This window comes from Littorina saxatilis, linkage group LG1, assembly GCF_037325665.1.
Source record: "Littorina saxatilis isolate snail1 linkage group LG1, US_GU_Lsax_2.0, whole genome shotgun sequence".
Taxonomy (NCBI): domain Eukaryota; kingdom Metazoa; phylum Mollusca; class Gastropoda; order Littorinimorpha; family Littorinidae; genus Littorina; species Littorina saxatilis.
In genome coordinates, this window is record NC_090245.1 from 109,167,846 (window position 1) to 109,187,277 (window position 19,432).

The 19,432-nt window shown below is 41.2% G+C and overlaps 1 protein-coding gene across 1 annotated transcript in view; it reads right to left on the reverse strand.

Moving 5' to 3' along the window:
* The window catches only part of LOC138949691 (uncharacterized), a 39,285-nt gene extending 28,527 nt beyond the window's left edge, over window positions 1–10,758 (reverse strand). The window contains exons 1-2 of the mRNA XM_070321479.1: window positions 10,652–10,758; window positions 6,968–7,116 (exon numbers count right to left, since the gene is read on the reverse strand). Coding sequence (XP_070177580.1) covers window positions 6,968–6,995 — 28 coding nt within the window. The 5' untranslated portion in view covers window positions 6,996–7,116; window positions 10,652–10,758. The remainder of the gene's footprint in view (window positions 1–6,967; window positions 7,117–10,651) is intronic.
* Between the last annotated feature and the right edge of the window lie 8,674 nt (window positions 10,759–19,432).

The following is a 19,432-nucleotide window of genomic DNA, read 5'->3' on the forward strand; positions in this document are numbered from 1 at the left end:
GGAAGTGGCTTCAGCAATGACAGTCACCACTCTATTTCACACACAAATACACCCAATGTGTAAATATCTAATTTAACAAAACACGACATTAAATTGTTAAAATTAAAACGTTCCAGTACCCTGCCATTCTTGTTCTTTTATTCTTGATTTTGGAACATTAGAAGTCTATTCGTTATTGGATTGCTGGAACATGACACAAAATCAACTGAACTGACTGATTGGAAGGCCTCAGCTCATAACGGACAGTGACCCAGAAAGAAAGGTGTCAATCTGTGCTGCAGGTAAACACTGGAACATGATACCTGTAAACACTGGAACATAATACCTGCCAGAACAACAGTGTGGTGAAGAGGCGCGAGTGTGAGAGGTGTGAGCGTGCATTCCAATGAATTGAAACCCTATCACATGAATGGAGGGATCAGTTAGGTCCTTAAATCCCTGCTAATTAACCTGTAACTCAGTCACACCATGTCAGTGAAGATCAACCTTAACACATTAGCCACACATTAGCCAACAGGAGGTCACCACACTAAAAGTGAGCTTTAAAGGGGCTGTATAACAAATGATACAAAACCTAACATTAGTAGTTATCGTTAGATGTGGCTGTGATATCCACATTTATTAGTCACAATGTCGAGAAAGGAGGAATCATATCAGATCGAGGCGTAAGCCGAGATTCTGATATGTTTCCGCCTTTTGAGACATGGTGACTGATAAATGTGGATATCACAGTCACATCTAACGATAACGAATTTATTGTGTTTTGTTTTGGACAGTTTCATGCATCCTTTTTCAAAATAAACAAGACAGGCTCTTCCGTAAACCTCCCGTCGGTAGCTGCTGAGGAGTCTTCTTTGGGATCACCTGAAGGTCTCGGCCAACCAAGACTATGGCATACTCGCAGCAAAGCCGCCGAATGGTACCGTAAACCAAGAATAGTAACGTATGAGAATAGAATGTCGTCTTTTGATTTAGAACTAGACGTGTTTTAGAACTTATTCTCGACAACTCGGATGGTCGTTCATAGAACGATGGACATTGAAGTGATCAGAATTTGATAGAATTGCCTTTTACTTTCACATAACTGTCCCTGCTGAAAGACTTGCGATTATGTAACGATGCGCGAGTCGTAATGATCCAGGTTGGAATTATGCACAGTGAATGTGACCTCTTCCACTGTCTCTCTCTCTCTCATTTCCTCTGTTTTCTTCATAGAGTCGTCAAGTCAGTTTCGTTTTAATCTCAGGGCTGGTGCGGTGTGAACCATTATGCCTGCAGACACTTTTGCTTCTATCTCGCTAGGGGGTGAAATCTCTTTCAAATTGTAGTCAAAGTATCCAGTTCTCACAAGTGTCTGCTGCTTGTGTCTCTTGTTGTTTTTCTGCTAAATTGCCATTCAATGCAACCCCCGTCGGTAAGACTTCAGATCCAATTTCTAGGACACATGACTGCGTACAAAAGATTGGGTATGCTTTTCTCTTTTTTGACGATTTCGGATTTGCCTTTTCGCTTGTTGTGTACTCAATTCTTCATCAAAGAATGTTTATGGGAAATATCTCGCTCCACTATTTTTGAAGTGACCGTCTAAAGATGGCGCCCATAAGTGATTAGTCACTTCCTGCGAGATATCACTTGGCTATGCCGACTTCCTGCGATATATCAATTGATATAGGGTGCATGTTTGACCAATGGTTAGTTACAGTTTTGTCATGTGACCCGTAAAAACGCAATAAACTGAATAATCACACGGTGTTAAACAGAAGGTAGCAGCTAACATAACTGTGGAATAACTAACCATGCATGCACAAACCATACTAACCACACACGCACAAACCATACTAACCACACACGCACAAACCATACTAACCACACACGCACAAACCATACTAACCACACACGCACAAACCATACTAACCACACACGCACAAACCATACTAACCACACACGCACAAACCATACTAATCACACACGCACAAACCATACTAACCACACACGCACAAACCATTATACTAACCACACACGCACAAACCAGTGACTAACCACACATGCACAAACCACACATGCACAAACCACACTAACTACAGCTGGCGACACAATGCTCTACACTATGATCTTGAGTGGGATGGCTGCAGCGATGTTCACTTATCAAAACTCAATTCTTTGTACCGTCGTGCTGCAAAACTTATCCTGTATGAATCGCGCATGTCTACAGAAATGAAGTTAAACATCCTTAATTTCCTTCCCCTAAAAACCCACCTTGCATACAATAAGGCTGTCTTTATGTATAAAGTAGTTCATGGGGATGTGCCCAGTTATGTGCAATCCTATTTTACACATGTTACGAAGAGGTATGGGTCTCAAAATTTACTTCCTCCAATTCCTCGTATAGATCTTCATAAATCCAGCTTAGCTTTTTCAGGATCATCTCTGTGGAATTCTTTGCCAATAGAAATTAAACGATCCGCATCATTAAAGGCCTTTAAAAGGCAGATGCACACACATTTGATCACACTATAAACTGCCCCTGATGTCTAGTTTCGATTGTGTACTTGGATAATGTATGCAATGCTCTTAAGTGTTTTGTTTTTTTATGTTTATACTTGACCATTATTTTGATGTTTTTACTAGTATAATACTTTGATTAGATACTGTTCCTTTTAGGTATGAAATGATAGCATGTACTTGTGTGTAGGTATGCGAGCGCACGCTCGCGCGCGCGAGCATGTGTGTGTGTATATGTGTGCATGTGCATTTGTGTGTGTGTGTGTGTGTGTGTGTGTGTGTGTGTGTGTGTACATGTGTGTGTGTATATGTGGGTGTGTATGTGGGTGTGTATGTATGTGTGTGTGTGTGTGTGTGTGTGTGTGTGTGTGTGTGTGTGTGTGTGTGTGTGTGTGTGTGTATATGCGCAGTCTTTGCTTTCGTTTACAATTATTGTCTGTATATGTTCCAAGGACAGGTTGGAAGATTAGGCTAAGGCAAAAAAAAAAAAAATGCTTTGGTTACGGTTTCATGGCCAAAAAAAATAGGGTAGGTAGGTCGATTAAACTTTTTTTGGGTTTTTTTGGGTTTTTTTTGTTTGGGGGTGTTAAACGCCAGGATCTGTCAAATTTAAAAGTTTTTGTTTGGAGGGGGGGGGGGGGGGGGTAACGCGCGTTGTTTTTTAAAAGTACAAAAAAAGACCGTTAATAACACGGGCGACGGGGCGCAGCCGCTAGTAGCTATTTAAATTTGAACTCACCTGGAAACTTTCAACGAAGGCAAAGATCGTACTTTCGCTGCTACCATCAGTACATCAAATGCAGATTTTTGCTTCGTTTTCTGCACTTCTTCTGCAGCTAGTTCGTCCGCTTCACTGCCATCAGGAGTCAAACGAACACACTTGAAGTGAAGTGATTTGATGTGGAAACTTTCCAAGTTTTCGAGAGTCATGCCAAAGTCCAGTTCGAAAGAGTCTTCGGGCTCGGCACTTATTTTCGTCGACCCAACACATTTTATCCCGAACAGTTTGCCGTCCAAAGTTGGATGAAAATCATGAAAAATGTCCACCAAGGTTGCACTCTTCGAGTACCGACTTATCAGTCGTGTTTGTTCGATATGAACGCACTTTCCGAATACGATTGCAAATGCAGACGACATCTTTTTACGTTCGCGCAACGAACGAACGCACGAGACTGACTTCCCTTGGATATGGGAGTTGTAAAAAGCGGAGTGGTGTCCCTTGTCGGGCTTGTTGTCTGCTCGCCGGCGATCGATGTTTTCTCTGTGCCGTGGTGTTGTCGTTTTCGGTGGGTTTTTGTGTGTGTGTGTGGGTTTTTTTTGTGTATGTATGTGTTTGGTTCATTTTATTTTTAGCTTTAGGACCAAAAAAAAAGTTTAGGGTCGGCCCAAAAAGTTAGGGTCGGTCGGGAAACCGTAACCAAAGCATTTTTTTTTGTGGCCTAAGCCTAAAACCTTTATCCTTATGTAATAAAGTTCTGAGTTCTGAGTTCTTGACTGGTTTGATACATGACGACTTCAGTACAGTGGAACCCCCTTCAAGACATTCAACAATTTGAGATAATCAGGCCTTAAAAAGAGGGGGGGGGGGGGGGGGGGGCTGAAATTAAAATGGGAGGAAATGGACAGAGGTTATGGACAGACAATGTGAAAAAGCAAGGTCTTAAAGGGGAGGTGTTAAATTGGGGGGTGATAAAAAGGAGATTGAAGTGTATCAAGAAACAGGCCCGCTCAAGTTTACTACCTGGTCCTGCTGGTACACAGAGAGTGACTCATTCTTGGCTGACAAAATCAGACTTCCGCAAATGGAAACTACCAGGAAAAAGTTGTCAATGACACAACCATGACTATAGATTGTACACTTGTGTGAAGACGTGAATCATTTAAAGAACACAGGTGTCTTTTCCGTGTCTGACAAGGGGCCAGACATCCTATAATGAGGACACTGCGTCTGACAAGGGGCTAGACATTATAACACGAGGACAATCAGATGTGACAACTGCATTAATTAGCTGTAATTATATCATGAAATGTTCTGTCAATTAAGATGACTCTATTGCAACACCTGATGGTCCATTATGAATCAGGGAAAGTAAGAGTTCATCAGATAGTTGCACCTGAAACTGAAAAAGGGGGATCAAGTGCATTCTTTCTGACTGTAGTTTAAATAAAAACTAAAATTAAAATAGTTAAATTTCCCCCATGTGAAAATTAAACTGCATATTTAAACTACCAACAGACACATATAAAGAGGGGGAAAATCAGAGGAAAAAAATGAGAAACGCAATAATAATAATAAGTATAAGATACTTTCACAAGTGATTTTCACCAATTCTTCACAAACTTTGACAAAAACCTACAGAGAAGATGACAACCCTTGCCCTTGAAATAAGAATACATACTACTATTAGATCACTCTACTTCCATGGTTTGCTCAGAACAAATGCTAATGTCACACACTTTCCTTCTTTGCCACTACTAAAGCAAACGTGTGCAAGATTGTATGTTACACGCTTTGGAGCATGTGCAAGAACGGATTGAAACTCGAACTCGTCCCTCCAAAACGGCAAAATGCACACACGACTTTTATTTCTCCTGCTGTTATCGTTTCTTCTCTTTACAAATTCTTCAACGCTCAGAATACTGAAAACGGCATCCCAGACGACAGTACTGTTTCCATACGCGAATTTAGCTGCCTTTGGAAAGTGGCTCGCTCAGGAGGCCTGTTAGTCTGACACTATAAGGACAGAGTTCTGAACATAGATGACAAAGATTCAGGAATGAACAAACATTTCGCGGATGCAGACACAGAAAGACGTCATGAAGAATGCGATGCTTCAAAAGATACAGACTGTGATGATGACTGTGACATCATTCACATATATATATATACCGAGACGTCATTCATAGTTGTTCGGTCACTTCCGTCAAAAAGTAGATCGCTCGCAGTTCAATATTTTAAAAAAAAACTCGTGTAAATGTGGTACGACACGCGAGCTGTTCACTATTTGAAAAAGCAACTCGTGTAAATCTGGTACGACACAGCAAGCCATGTAGTATTCTCTATCTACACGCTTTGGAGCATGTGCAAGAACGGATTCAAACTCGAAATCGTCCCTCCAAGTCCAAAAGCCCTAAAAATGCACACACGACTTTTATTTCTCCTGCTGTTATCGTTTCTTCTCTTTACAAATTCTTCAACGCTGAGAATACTGAGAACGGCATCCTAGACGACAGTACTGTTTCCATACGCGAATTTAGCTGCCCTTGGAAAGTGGCTCGCTCAGGAGGCCTGTTAGTCTGAAACTAGAAGGACAGAGTTCTGAACATAGATGACAAAGACCCCGAAAAGAACAAACATTTCGCGGATGCAGACACAGAAAGACGTCATGAAGAATGCGATGCTTCAAAAGATACAGACTGTGACGATGACTGTGACGTCATTCCCATATACCGAGACGTCATTCATAGTTGTTCGGTCACTTCCATCAAAAAGTAGATCTCTCCACAATGGCTGCTCCTGTGTTTAGGTTTGTCAAGCTTGAGTACGCAAAACGTGTTTGTTCTCTCCTCTGTTGAAGCTGTGAGACATAAATGCTATTCCGACTTGGTCGTGTGACAGAGTTTTCTTCCACACTCGATTAGCTGATGTCTAACAGCCTGACGGCTTCGTTAGACAATCAACGTAATCTCGTGTAGAAGAAAACGTCTGTCACACGACCAAGTCTGAATAGCAGGTATTGTTCGATTACAGCAATAATGACTGTCACGAGTGTGAAGAAAGTGTTGAAGACAGTAAGAGGAGACCACAGTAACATTGACTCGGTACAACACAACACCAAGCAGACCAATGCAACCATTGCACTAACCACCTCATTCAGTCAATCACCGATTTCAATCATTTAAACATTACACTGGTTTGCCTTCAATGGTACACTTCTGACTGATTGAAAAACAAGCACAAAGTCAAACACTTAACCCACAGTGGAAATAAATGCACTATCAAACCACAGGCGGGGCAAACGGAGGGTCACCCAAAACCAAGTAACTCACAAGACCAAAGATAAGGCTTGGAATGACTCATTATAACCTTAACAACAACAAAACTGAATTTAAGACAGAGCACTGGCTGAGTTCATGAAAGGTTTACAAACATACTTGGCTGTAGTCACAGACAGACACACTTATGACCTCAGAAGTAGCGTTTGTATGATCTGCAGTTTTTGATACAATACACATTCACAAACACAAATTGCATCAAACAGAACTATACGGTATACCACAACCAAAACTTTTTCCTTTCCACACAGGTGAATACAACATCCTAGTCGTGCGACATTTTAACAGGATTACAATGGCAGGGGCTTCTTCAACTGACATTTTTTTGTAATTTTAAATGCTAATATTTCTCAAAGAGTCAAACATAACATCTTGAGCATGACTGCAAAACTAGAGCAGAGCGACTCACCGACAACAGTCACTTCGTCTGCCTCCATTGTGCAGCACCTTGCCCAGACACCTGTAATAATCAGCAAACTGTTGCAGGTGTTGGCTTCCTCATCACCCTCTCTTCACACCACACCCGTCAACTGATGAGGTCCTTCTCCATTTTCAGATCTGAAAAAATAATCAACATACATTAAAACATGTGTGTGACCCCCCCCCCCCCCCCCCCCCCCCCCCCCCCCCCCCCCCCCTTCCCCCCCCCCCCTTCCCCCCCTCCACACACAACCTAATTTTTTTCTCGAGTTTCAAAGCCATGATATAAACACTGCAGATGCAGCAACTGTGTTATGTACCGGCCCAGCGATATTTCTGGCAGGCTAGTGACTTTCTCGAAGTTACTCGCCCGGCTCGCGAGTTGAAATAGTGAGATTTGGCCATCCCTGTCAGCCTTCGTTAACTTTCATGGATATTCCATCCACAGTTACGTTGGTGACAGCTTCAAGCATAGTCTGTTTTGCTTTTAACCTTTCAGCACACTCAACAAATAAATCGGCATAAAAATTTTTTAAAAAAAACAAACAAAAAAAACAATCCCTGCGCTTAGAACTGTACCCACGGAATACACGCGATATAAGCCTCATATTGATTGATTGAACTGTACAAGCATGAGTCACACAATCTATGTGAGAAAATATGAGAGTAGGACACATTTAAATGATTTATGGAACACTTTGCACTCAATCTGTGAGCACAAATGGGACTTACATTCAAATGAAAGTGAGCAAATAAAGTGTGTTAGTGACACATAATGACCCCACATAATGACGATGTACGTACATTAATACAACTAAAACTGCAAGTTATTGATTGTGATTCAGAACGGAATATCTCCACTAAGGCAGAAGGGGTCCAAGTCGACCAAAAGGGGGTGCATTCCCTCTAGGTGTTAAGGGGGTGCATTCCCTGTAGGTGTTTTCCCTGTAGGTGTTTTTCCTGTATATTTTTCCTGTATCTTGGGGAATGAGGCCAGGTGCATTTCCTGTAAGGTTTTGCCGATCTCGCTAAGACTCACGTGGTCACTCAACCATATTTAATATTTTTCAATCATTTAACTTTATTTTTACAAAGAGCTTCGATTCAGATTACAGTGTTGCAATTTTGATCGAAGAAATGAGAACATTCAGCAAGCTCTCCTGTCAAACCGCATTGTGGATGTCTATGAAGGTAAGCAAGGTGAATAATGGTGCGCTTGGCGCGAGATTGAGCAATGACGTACTTTCCTTCACTAACAAATCTACCCCTTCTCAGGCTTCGATCTGCTCCCCTAACTCACACTAAGAGGAGTAAGACTCAAGGCACTATCCAAATGTCACTGTTGGTGTGAAGTTACAACTTCATGTGCCTGTGCTTCATTTAGTGATTTACAGCAAATCAATCATTTAATTAGCTTGTGATGTTGTCATGACTCCTACAGCTACATGAAGGCTCAAATTTGACCTCCCCCACTCACAAGCAAAGCCAAAACGAGGGATGCTATGTCAATCCTTACATTTAACCGTGTTGATTGCTCTTGCGAGGTCCGCTTGTTTTGCGAGCGCTTTCTGACATTACACGAAGCAACCGGTTTTATATCAATAAAATAGCAAATCAAACTACTGTAAATTGAAAAGTACTGACAATGTCCGGATCAAATTAAAGCGTAATCGGACAATGACCTTCTTTTTCTTCTTTTTCTTCTTTGTTCATGGGCTTAGACTCCCACGTTCACTCATGTTTTTAGCACGAGTGGATTTTTACGTGTATGACCGTTTTTACCCCGCCATTCAGGCAGCATATGCCGATTTCGGGGGAGGCATGCTGGGTATTTTTCAGAGTTGCCAACTGATACGGATTTCCCGTATCGGATACGGATTTTTCGTGATTTTCGAGTGATACGGCGTATCACGGGGATTGATACGGAAAAACTTCATTGATACGGGAAATTTCAAAAATGACATAATTTGTAAAAAAAAAAGGGGGGAGAAATATTCCGATTGGACGAAAGCGTGAGATCGGTTTCCGATCATGGGCAAAACGACTCACAAAGATCAGGAAGTAAGTCCCAGCGCATGCGCACAACGGTCGACGCATGCGCAGTCACCGTTTTCGGACACAACATCCGCTTGTTTCGCGCGATTATTCCTCACTCTGTCTTCTTTGTTCAACACGACAAGACGTCAGCATGGAAAACCCATCGAAGAAACGCAAGAGGAATGCAAGCGGTCAGCATTTGACTGAATGGGAGAAAACATACTTCGGCCTTGTTCTCCAGTCAAGCAAAGGACGCGAATTCACATACTGTGTTCCGTGCAGTTCGCACATCAAAGTGGCAGCCTCTTGACTCTACGATCTCAAGCAGCATTTTCAGTCAGCGTCCCACAAGAAGCAAGTCGCCCTTTCCAAAACTTTTACACCATTGAATCAGCACTTTGTGAAGAAAACTAAGGAAACAGCGACCACGCAGGATATCACTGAGGCCGAAGTTTTGTTTTGCCAGTTTGTGACTGAGCACAAATTCTGCCTTACGCAGTAATACCGCGGTGCCGCGCGCTATGTACAGTTTTTTGGCCTGATGATACAGTTTATTGGTAATGTGATACAGGAAAACACTGATAGGGGTTGACATGTATGATTTTCGTGTTTCTATAACCCACCGAACTCAGACATGGATTACAGGATCTTTTCCGTGCGCGTTGGTCTTGTGCTTGCTAGAACAAACGAAGGGGGTTAAGACACAAGCAGGTCTGCACATAAGTTGACCTGGGAGATCGGAAAAATCTCCACTCTTAACCCACCAGGCGGCAGCGACCGGGATTCGAACTCACGACCTCCCGATTAGGAGGCCGACGTCTTACCACCATGCCACTGCGTCCGTCGGGACAATGACCACTTTGTGACAAAAACAATAGCTAGGACATGTCCTCTTTCATTGAAAAATGTATAGGACATTTGGAAAAAATATCCGTGTATGTTCGATGTCCAACGTGGATGTGAGCCCCTGTCTTTGTTTTTGGATTGATCATTTTATGTGTAGTTCTATTTAAAATAATATACAGCCATGCCATCTGTTTTGACACATTTATCTCATTCACTTACATGTATACATGTGTATAACTATCAGGACAGTACCAAATCACCTGGCAGTGCATGACACAGAAATGACTGATTCAACAAGAACAGACTCCAATCTTACATCACGTTAAGCCCATCCAAAAATGCTTTGTCCTCCTAAAACACACACACACACACACACACACTGACACACACACACACAACACGCGTCTCACGGTCAGCATTCCAATGACGAAAGCCATCAGACTTGGAAGGCTGCGTTTATTTACCGCAATGTTTACGTACGACACACAAAGGCAAGAAGCTCACCCTTCTCAAACTCGAAGCTGTCCTGGCTGACAGAGTTTTTAACAAGACTGTAACGTGCTGTCCACCATACGTAACGAGGAAGGAGAGAGAATGTCACTTGAGGGGAAGAGAAGATGAGCCGCAGCTAAAGAATGTGGTCCTGTCTACAAGCCTGCTTCAACTTCAACCACAACTGGGAGAAGAAAGCTGAGTCGACGCGACTCGAGAAATCAAACCAAAACACTGTCAAACTCTCAGTAAAATACACAAACACTGCACATCGCTTTAATATACAGCAATAACTCACCTCTTGTGTGCTCGGGCGTCTGGGCACTGGGCGTGTTTTGTTTTGCAATATCCAACCTGACGTGTGTACGAAATAGTGTGTCACCTGTTTCTCTCCACTTGTCACGAACAAGGATGCGACAGCAACCTCGGTTTCTAAGCAAGCTGTCGGTTGGTCAAAGCCACAAACTATGAACCAATGAAAATCCCGTGTCCAAAATTGTCAGTATGGTTCGCGGATCTCCGCCGTAAAAAGTCTCCGTTCGGCAATTTCCGCTGTTAGGGGGCGGGGTGGGCTAGAGATGTTTGTGCGAAGTTTGCCGTTTGTTTTGACTGAACATTGAAAAACTGGCTGCTCAAACTTCAACGTGTAAACAAGTTGTTAGGAAGACGACGCTGGCTGTCTTCGTCGGCTGTGTGTGTGTTTTTACATTTAGTCAAGTTTTGACTAAAATGTTTTAACATGGGAATCGAGACGAGGGTTGTGGTGTATGTGCGTGTGTGTGTGTGTGCGTGTGTATAGAGCGATTCCGACCACACACAAAAACTGCACCGATTTTCATGAAACTTCACACGCGAGTTCCTGGGTACGATATCCGCAGACATTTATTTGTTATTTTTTAGATAAATGTCTTTGATGACGTCATATCCGGCTTTTAGTGAAAGTTGAGGCAGCACTGTCACGCCCTCATTTGTTGACCAAATTGATTGACATTATGGTCAAGCAATTTTCGACGAAGTCCGGACTTTGGTATTGAATTTCAGCTTGGAGGCTTAAAAATAAATTAATGAGTTTGGTCATTAAAAATCTAAAAATTGTATTATTTTTTTTATTTTTATAAAACGATCTGAAAATAATTTCATCTTATTCTTCTTCATTTCCTGATTCCAAAAAGATATAAATATGTTATGTTTGGATTAAAATCAAGCTATTAAAAATATGAAAATCATGATTAAAATTAAATTTCCGAAATCGATTTAAAAACAATTTCATTTTAATATTCCTTGTCGGTTTCTGATTTCAAAAACATATATATATGTTATGTTTGGATTACAACAAGCTCAGAAAGTTAAAAGGAATAGAGGTACAGAAAAGCGTGCTATTGTGCCGCTCAGCGCAACCACTACCACGCTATACTGCCTTGTTAATTTCACTGCCTTTTCCACGAGCGGGGGACTGACGATGCTATACGGTCTTGGTGAAAAAATGCAGTGCGTTTAGTTTCATTCTTTGAGTTCGACAGCTTCACTAAATGTAGTAATTTCGCCTTACGCGACTTGTTTTACTTTTTTATAAAAACCAACAATTAGTGGCAAAAATATGTAAACTACAGTTAAAAGGTTATTACTGGTAAATGACACCCCTCAGCATGTTAAAAAGTGTACCATAGTTGCTGACTTTGTAATGATTTGTCTGCAGCTGTATGTGGCAGTGGCAGTAGGTGTGCTTGTTTATACAAGTACTATGTGTTTTATGTATTATTGTCGCTTTGAATGTCCTAATAATCGATTACTAAAATGTGTTTTAAAATTGTCGACAGGCAGGCTGGTGTTGATGTGTCAAAGAAAATCTTCCGTTTTAATGTATTCCTTTAATGGACTGTTAAGTGTTTTATTGTTACTGTATTGTTATTTTTCTTTATTTATTTCTTTTCTTGATCAGCTTTCTTTTGCTTGAAGTACCATTAAGTAAGATGTGGAAAATAAAACATCTACCTGTTTTACCTGTGGTTAGTAAATTTTAAGGGGCTTATTGTCCGTCAGGTCTTAATTGCCTATATTGGACATGAATTGGTTTATACGATTCGAGTTTTACGCCCTCACGGCTTTTTGATGTTTGCGTGTTTAGGTGGTATCAGCCATCTGCACTTATGGTAGAATGACCAAGATCTTTAACGTGCCATTGTGGTGACACGGGGGTGGGAGATGGATACCGTCTCTGGGTCTGCACATAAAGTTGACCCGTGTCCGTCCCGGCCCGGATTCGAACCAGCGACCTCTCGATCACAAGTCCAGTGCTCTAACCTGTGGTTAGTTTCAGTCTGTCGACTTGTGTGTGTGTGTGTGTGTGTGTGTGTGTGTGTGTGTGTGTGTGTGTGTGTGTGTGTGTGTGTGTGTGGTGCGTGGTGTGTGTGTGGTGTGTGTGTGTGTGTGTGGGTGCGTGGGTGCGTGGTGTGTGTGTGTGTGTGTGTGTGTGTGTGTGTGGGCAGCTGGTGTTAGTTTTCTTAACCGTGATGTTGAAAACATCTCAGGAACTCGCTACCATTTTAGCAGAATCCCCAGAAGCATTACAAGACTCGCTAAATGTGTTGTCCGAATACTGCGATCTGTGGAGTTTGCGGGTGAACGCCAAAAAAACGAAAATAGTTGTTTTTTCAAGAGGTAAAATACGAAAATTGCCATTATTTAAATACAAAGATGAATTAGTTGAGGTCGTGGTTGGCTTTCAATATTTGGGTCTATTTTTTAATTATAATAATAAGTTTAATAAATCACAAAAGTTGTTATATGATAAGGCCTCTCGAGCAATGTTTAGCTTGTTAAAGAAGTGTAGAAAATTATCGTTGTCCATAGATATTCAAATTGAATTGTTTGATAGAATAGTTGCACCGATTATGTTATATGGCTGTGAAGTATGGGGACCAAATTTGGTAAATTTAGCAAAATTACAGCTACGTTTTTATAAGATTATTTTGAAATTGAGAAAGTCGACCCCAACGTGTATGGTAGCGAATTAGGCAAATTTCCACTAGATGTCCTCGTAAAAAATAGAATATTTAGTTTTTGGTTTAAATTGGTGGATTGTTATAATAGTAATAAGTTTTCAAATGTATTGTACCGTTTTCTGCATCGCCTCTATGTAAATAACATATATGAAGCACCCTATTTAAAACATGTTGAAACAACTTTAAATGCTCTTGGTCTTAGTGGTTTTTGGCATGACCAGTTTAATTTACGATGTTCCGAAAAATGGTTTAAATTGAAAACGTTGCAATGCCTAAAAGATCAATATACAATCGTGGTTTTCAGAATTAAATGAAAAAGAAACTTGTTTGAATTATAGATTGTTTAAAGATACATTTATATTTGAAAATTATTTGAACATTTTACCCAATAACCTAGCACTCTCTTTTTTACGCTTTAGAACATTAAATCATAAATTGCCAATACAGAAAGGCCGAATGTTAAATATACCACATAACGAAAGAACATGTGTTAAATGCCAGTCTGGAGAACTCGGAGATGAATTTCATTATATATTTCAGTGTCATTTTTTGGCTCACGTAAGTGTAGCCTATGCGATCGTAACTTTGTCTGTCTGTGCGTGCGTTTGTGCGTGCGTGTGTGCGTGTGTGTGTATGTCTGTGGTAGAAACTTTAACATTTCCGAGTCTATGTGTGAGTGGTTATCCAAGACTATGGATAAAGCTCGCATAAGATTACGTCACGGTCAAAAGTGTTTGACGTCAATTAATGCATCATGACTGCATGCCTCCCTGTAGTCTTTCTCTCTCGCGTGGTGTGTGTGGTCTCGGTCATTGTTATTTTGAGCGGGCCGAGACTATTTGGCAGTCGTGTCCCTGTAAGTAGGCTACATGCAGACACAGACAGATCTAGATCTAGTGTCTCTCTTTCTTGCACAGTCGTCACCTAAGCTTACTGTGTGTGTGGGTGTGTATGTGTGACGGAGTGATTGAGTTTGTGTTACTGTTTGTCTATTTCTTACGTGAGCCTTGAAGGCTTCGCCTCTTGTTTGAAAATGTGAGGAAAAGGTTGTTACCATTGTATTTTCGTAGAAATTCAAATGCAGTCAAATTTAAACATTTATTTCAATTAACAAAGAAACGAAAGTTACTGCATTTAATATATTTTATAAAGAGTATTTTGAAAGAGTTCTGATTATTGATCACGTGTTTTTTTTCTTATTAAAAGAAAAACAAACACAGAAACATAATTATACTTTCCTGTAAAAAAAAAAAAAAAAAAAAATGTATGATTACAATTATTTTCTCATTATTACATATCTTTTTTGTCGTGTTTATTTATTTTATTCATGTAACCCTAGATTTTTAAAAAAATAAATATTGACTTGACTTGACTTGACTTGCTAGTGTTGTACAGTAGGAGGCAAAAGAACTCACCATAGTCACAAGTAATGTTTTCGTTGTTTTCAAACTGCTATAAAATATGAACCAGATAAGGTACATCAAAAAGAAAAACAGATTCAGTGAGGATATTATACTGGATGTATGATTAGTGCACAGTTTTTAATTGTTGTCTTCTTTTTACCTCTTCATAAATTGTGTAATACGGGGTAGGGGTGAGTCGTGATCGTAGAAAAATGTGTCATTTTGACGCACTACAAAAATCGTAAGAATTAACATTTTTTCAACCAGGTAAAGACAGTTATGGAGGAAATTCATTCCTCTTCATGAGCATTTAATTAGAACTATTTGCCAAATCGGAATATAATCAGCAAAATTAATCACAAACGTGATCATAGATCAGGCAAGATAGTGTTAAAAAGGTTTTGCCTGCGATCACCGCTCACTTTACCCCTCCCCCGGATTACAAAATTTATGAGAAAAGACAATTAAAAACTATGCACTAATCATTTTTGGTTTGGTTTTTGTATACATTATTGTCCTTGGGAAATGTCCTCAAGGAAATTCGGACTGCCATTCCCTGCAGAGACGGATGGCCTTTCTTTTTCTGTTCGGGCTTGTGCGTATGTACACATATTATGATACATATCCATGTAGATTTGCTGGTGCCCGTATGTACACATATTATGATACATATCCATGTAGATTTGCTGGTGCCCGTAAATGCGTGAATACACGCTTGTTCCCTACACATGTGTGTGCTTTCCTTCCGCTTGTTTTTGGCTCACGAAGTGTAGCCTATGCGATGCTAACTTTTGTCTGTCTGTGCGTGCGTGCGTATGTATGTCTGTCTGTGGTACTGAGAAACTTTAACATTTGAAGACGTCATATTACATTGACGTCACATTATGACGTACGAGGGTTAGACGTCACGCGATGGAATTACTGAAAGTCTCGGTGATTGTTATTTTGAGCGGGCCGAGACTATTTGGCAGTCGTGTCCATGTAAGTAGGCTACATGCAGACAGACAGATCTAGATCTAGTGTCTCGCTTTCTTGCACAGTTTCACCTATGCTCTTTCTGTGTGTGTGTGTGTGTGTGTGTGTGTGTGTGTGTGTGTGTGTGTGTGTGTGTGTGTGTGCTGTGTGTGTGTGTGTGACGGAGTGATTGAGTTTGTGTTACTGTTTGTCGATTTCTTACGTGAGCCTTGATGGCTTCGCCTCTTGTTAATACATGTGCTTTAAAATTCACAAAAATGTCACAGTCACAAAACCTTTACAGTTTCAAAGACAATAAGTGTTTTGTGTATTTCCCTTGTAGTGAACATACACACTAACAATCTTTCAGGCATTTCTTACTTAACTAGGTAGACAGTTGGTGCTTGTTTGTCTGTTTCGTTGTGGATTGCCTCTTTTTTTCCTTCTTTAGGTGTTTGGTGTTTTGTTTGCTTGTTTTAAGCATTGCACAATCGGGACGGCAGCAGGACGAGCGCGGCAAATTAAGCGGGGCGAGGGCGGCAACCGCCTGCATCCCGCTGAAATTTTGCAAAGCGGCGTTGCAGCGGCTGAGGAGCGGCAGTCATAACATGCCGTACCTCAACCGCCTTTTAGCTGACATCCTAATGCTGAATGCCGAACTCATGCCGCGGGCGACCCGAGGTGATTTGCCACAGAAAATCCGACATCTTTCAGATCCATGCTCTCACACTGGTGCGACTTGCATAAAGCATTCTTACCAATCACAAACAAACTGTACATATTGAAATTTAATTATACTTTGATTTGCCTGCCAGAATTCATTACCAAATAATTACACATGGAAAAGAACCCCACACTAAATTGTGAGAGTAAAAAAGACATGACACACCCAAACAAAATCTAAAATGACAAAAAAGATAAATCATCAACCCTTAGCTTTAACCCTTTCACTTCCTGCAGGATATCAGATGACATCCTTTGTAACTTGGTTTAATGGGCAACAACAAAGCAACGAATGCATGTGTGGTGTATTACTGTATTCATTCATCCACCCAGGGCACATGGTGTTCAAAATGCTAACCTTTTACAAATATTTATGCTCAACCTCTTCTCTCCAATACCCCGTTCACACAGAGACGCCGCTTCTACTCCGTTGTAAAATTGTCGGAGAGCGTGGCAAATCGTGGGCCAAACGTGGGGGGGGGGATCTCCATGAGGGTAGGTTGGTCGGGTTGGGATCTGCTAGGTCGCGAAGTTTGCACGCTCTCCCTACGCTTATTTTGAACTGCACAAAACAAGCGTAGCCGGGTCTGGGCGCAGTTCAGTCGTGATGTAGTTTTTTGTATGGCCCCCGTCACACAGCTCTACGTTTTTACGACGACCATGCCGATCACTCCGATCTGAACAAGTTATCAAGTCGGGGCTCGCCGTCAAAATCCAGCACATGGCGAATAAAAAAAACCTACATCACGACTGTACACGACTACGCTTGTTTTGTGCAGTTCAACAAAAACGTGGTTAGAGCGTGCAAAGTTCCCGACCTAGCAGATCCCACCCCGACCAAACCACGCTCATGGAGATCCTGCCACGTTTGACCCACGATTGGCGACGCTCTCGGACACGTTTCTGTCGTAGCAGAAGCGGCGTCTACATTATGTGACTAGGGTAATAGCGCCAGGTGCTGGATTTTGACGGCGATATGCCCCGATTTGATAACTTTTTCAGATCAGCGTGATAAGGACGCAGCGCTGTGTGAGCGGGGCCTTAAACATGCCATTGTATAAAGCACCATACTAAACGAACAAGTGTCAATTACAGTGCACGAATTTTAAAAATAAATATTCAGACTACCCATGCTGCCTTGTGATACAGGCAAACCAAAAACGACAAATATATTGAAACTTCTCTAAGCCCTACTCTGTGGCAACACCATAGTACTGACAATGCAAACTTCTCTGTAAGCCCTGCTCGGTGGCAATACCATGCATCAAGGAACAAAACATGAACAAGGAGAAAAATGCAGTCCTGGTAACAAAATAACCAGATAAAACATACAGTCCATCAGCCACCTATTGGCTGCACAACATCCTAGAAAAGTGCCAATATATGCATATAATTAAATTCGCTTGTTTGTACAATTCAACGTCTCTCTCTTGTAGCAAGCTCCTGTGGGTGAAAACCATACCAAAAGCTGGAACAATTGAATATCTTTTGCGAGAAAAACCGGTAACGTAGATAATGGTTGTGGAACCCCCAAGTCTGTTTGGCTCACGTAAGTGTAGCCTATGCGATGGTAAACTTTGTCTGTCTGTGCGTGCGTATGTATGTATGTGTGTATGTCTGTGGTAGAAACTTTAACATTTCCGAGTCTATGGATTACGTCAGTCTCGGTCAAAAGTGTTCGACGTGTGTGATAGAAACTATTTGAAGACGTCACATTATGACGTAAGAGGGTTAGACGTCACGCAAAGGAATTACTGAAAGTCTCGGTCATTGTTATTGTGAGCGGGCCGAGACTTCTTGGCAGATCCAGGGTCTCGCTTTCTTGCATAGTTTCACCTATGCTTACTGTGTGTGTGTGTGTGTGTGTGTGTGTGTGTGTGTGTGTGTGTGTGTGTGTGTGTGTGTGTGTGTGTGTGTGTGTGTGTGTGTGTGTGTGTGTGTGTGTGTGTGTGTGTGTGTATGTGTGACGGAGTGATTGAGTTTGTGTTACTGTTTGTCGATTTCTTACGTGAGCCTTGAAGGCTTCGCCTCTTGTTTCTCTTTGTTGCCTCTACTCTAGACTCGGATGCACCTCAGCAGTAAACAAAGCCCTATACAAAAACTAAACACTTTTGAAGGTTGTTTTAGGGATGTTCGTGTGTAAAAAGGCCCCCAAAATGGGATCAAATTATATTCCCGAAAGAAGTAACTAACTGCTTTTGCACCTATTTCCGCGGACATTTACTTTCAGCCATGGCATCGACGCACAAGGACTTCATCTTGCACAAAAATGACTGCTGCAACAGCACTGATGATCATGTCATTTAAAATGACTGCTGCAACAGCACTGATGATCATGTCATTTAAAATGACTGCTGCAACAGCACTGATGATCATGTCATTTAAAATGACTGCTGCAACAGCACTGATGATCATGTCATTTAAAATGACTGCTGCAACAGCACTGATGATCATGTCATTTAAAATGACTGCTGCAACAGCACTGATGATCATGTCATTTAAAATGACTGCTGCAACAGCACTGATGATCATGTCATTTAAAATGACTGCTGCAACAGCACTGATGATCATGTCATTTAAAATAATAGTGCATGTGATTAGAAAGAGCTTTTCTATATTAAATACAAAAAGAATTCTTAAGCATGTTCTTAAAAAGTTCGCCCAGACGTTTTTGGTCGTATTTATTGCCCTCAGGACTAGGAGTAATTGACATGTATTGATTTGCCGCACTTGGCTATTAGCTGACCATAACAGAGGTGAGAAAGGTTAACTTTGACATCTTTTTGTATTTAGTCAAGTTTTGACTAAATATTTTAACATCGAGGGGGAATCGAAACGAGGGTCGTGGTGTATGTGCGTCTGTCTGTGTGTGTGTGTGTGTGTGTAGAGCGATTCAGACTAAACTACTGGACCGATCTTTATGAAATTTGACATGAGAGTTCCTGGGTATGAAATCCCCGAACGTTTTTTTCATTTTTTTGATAAATGTCTTTGATG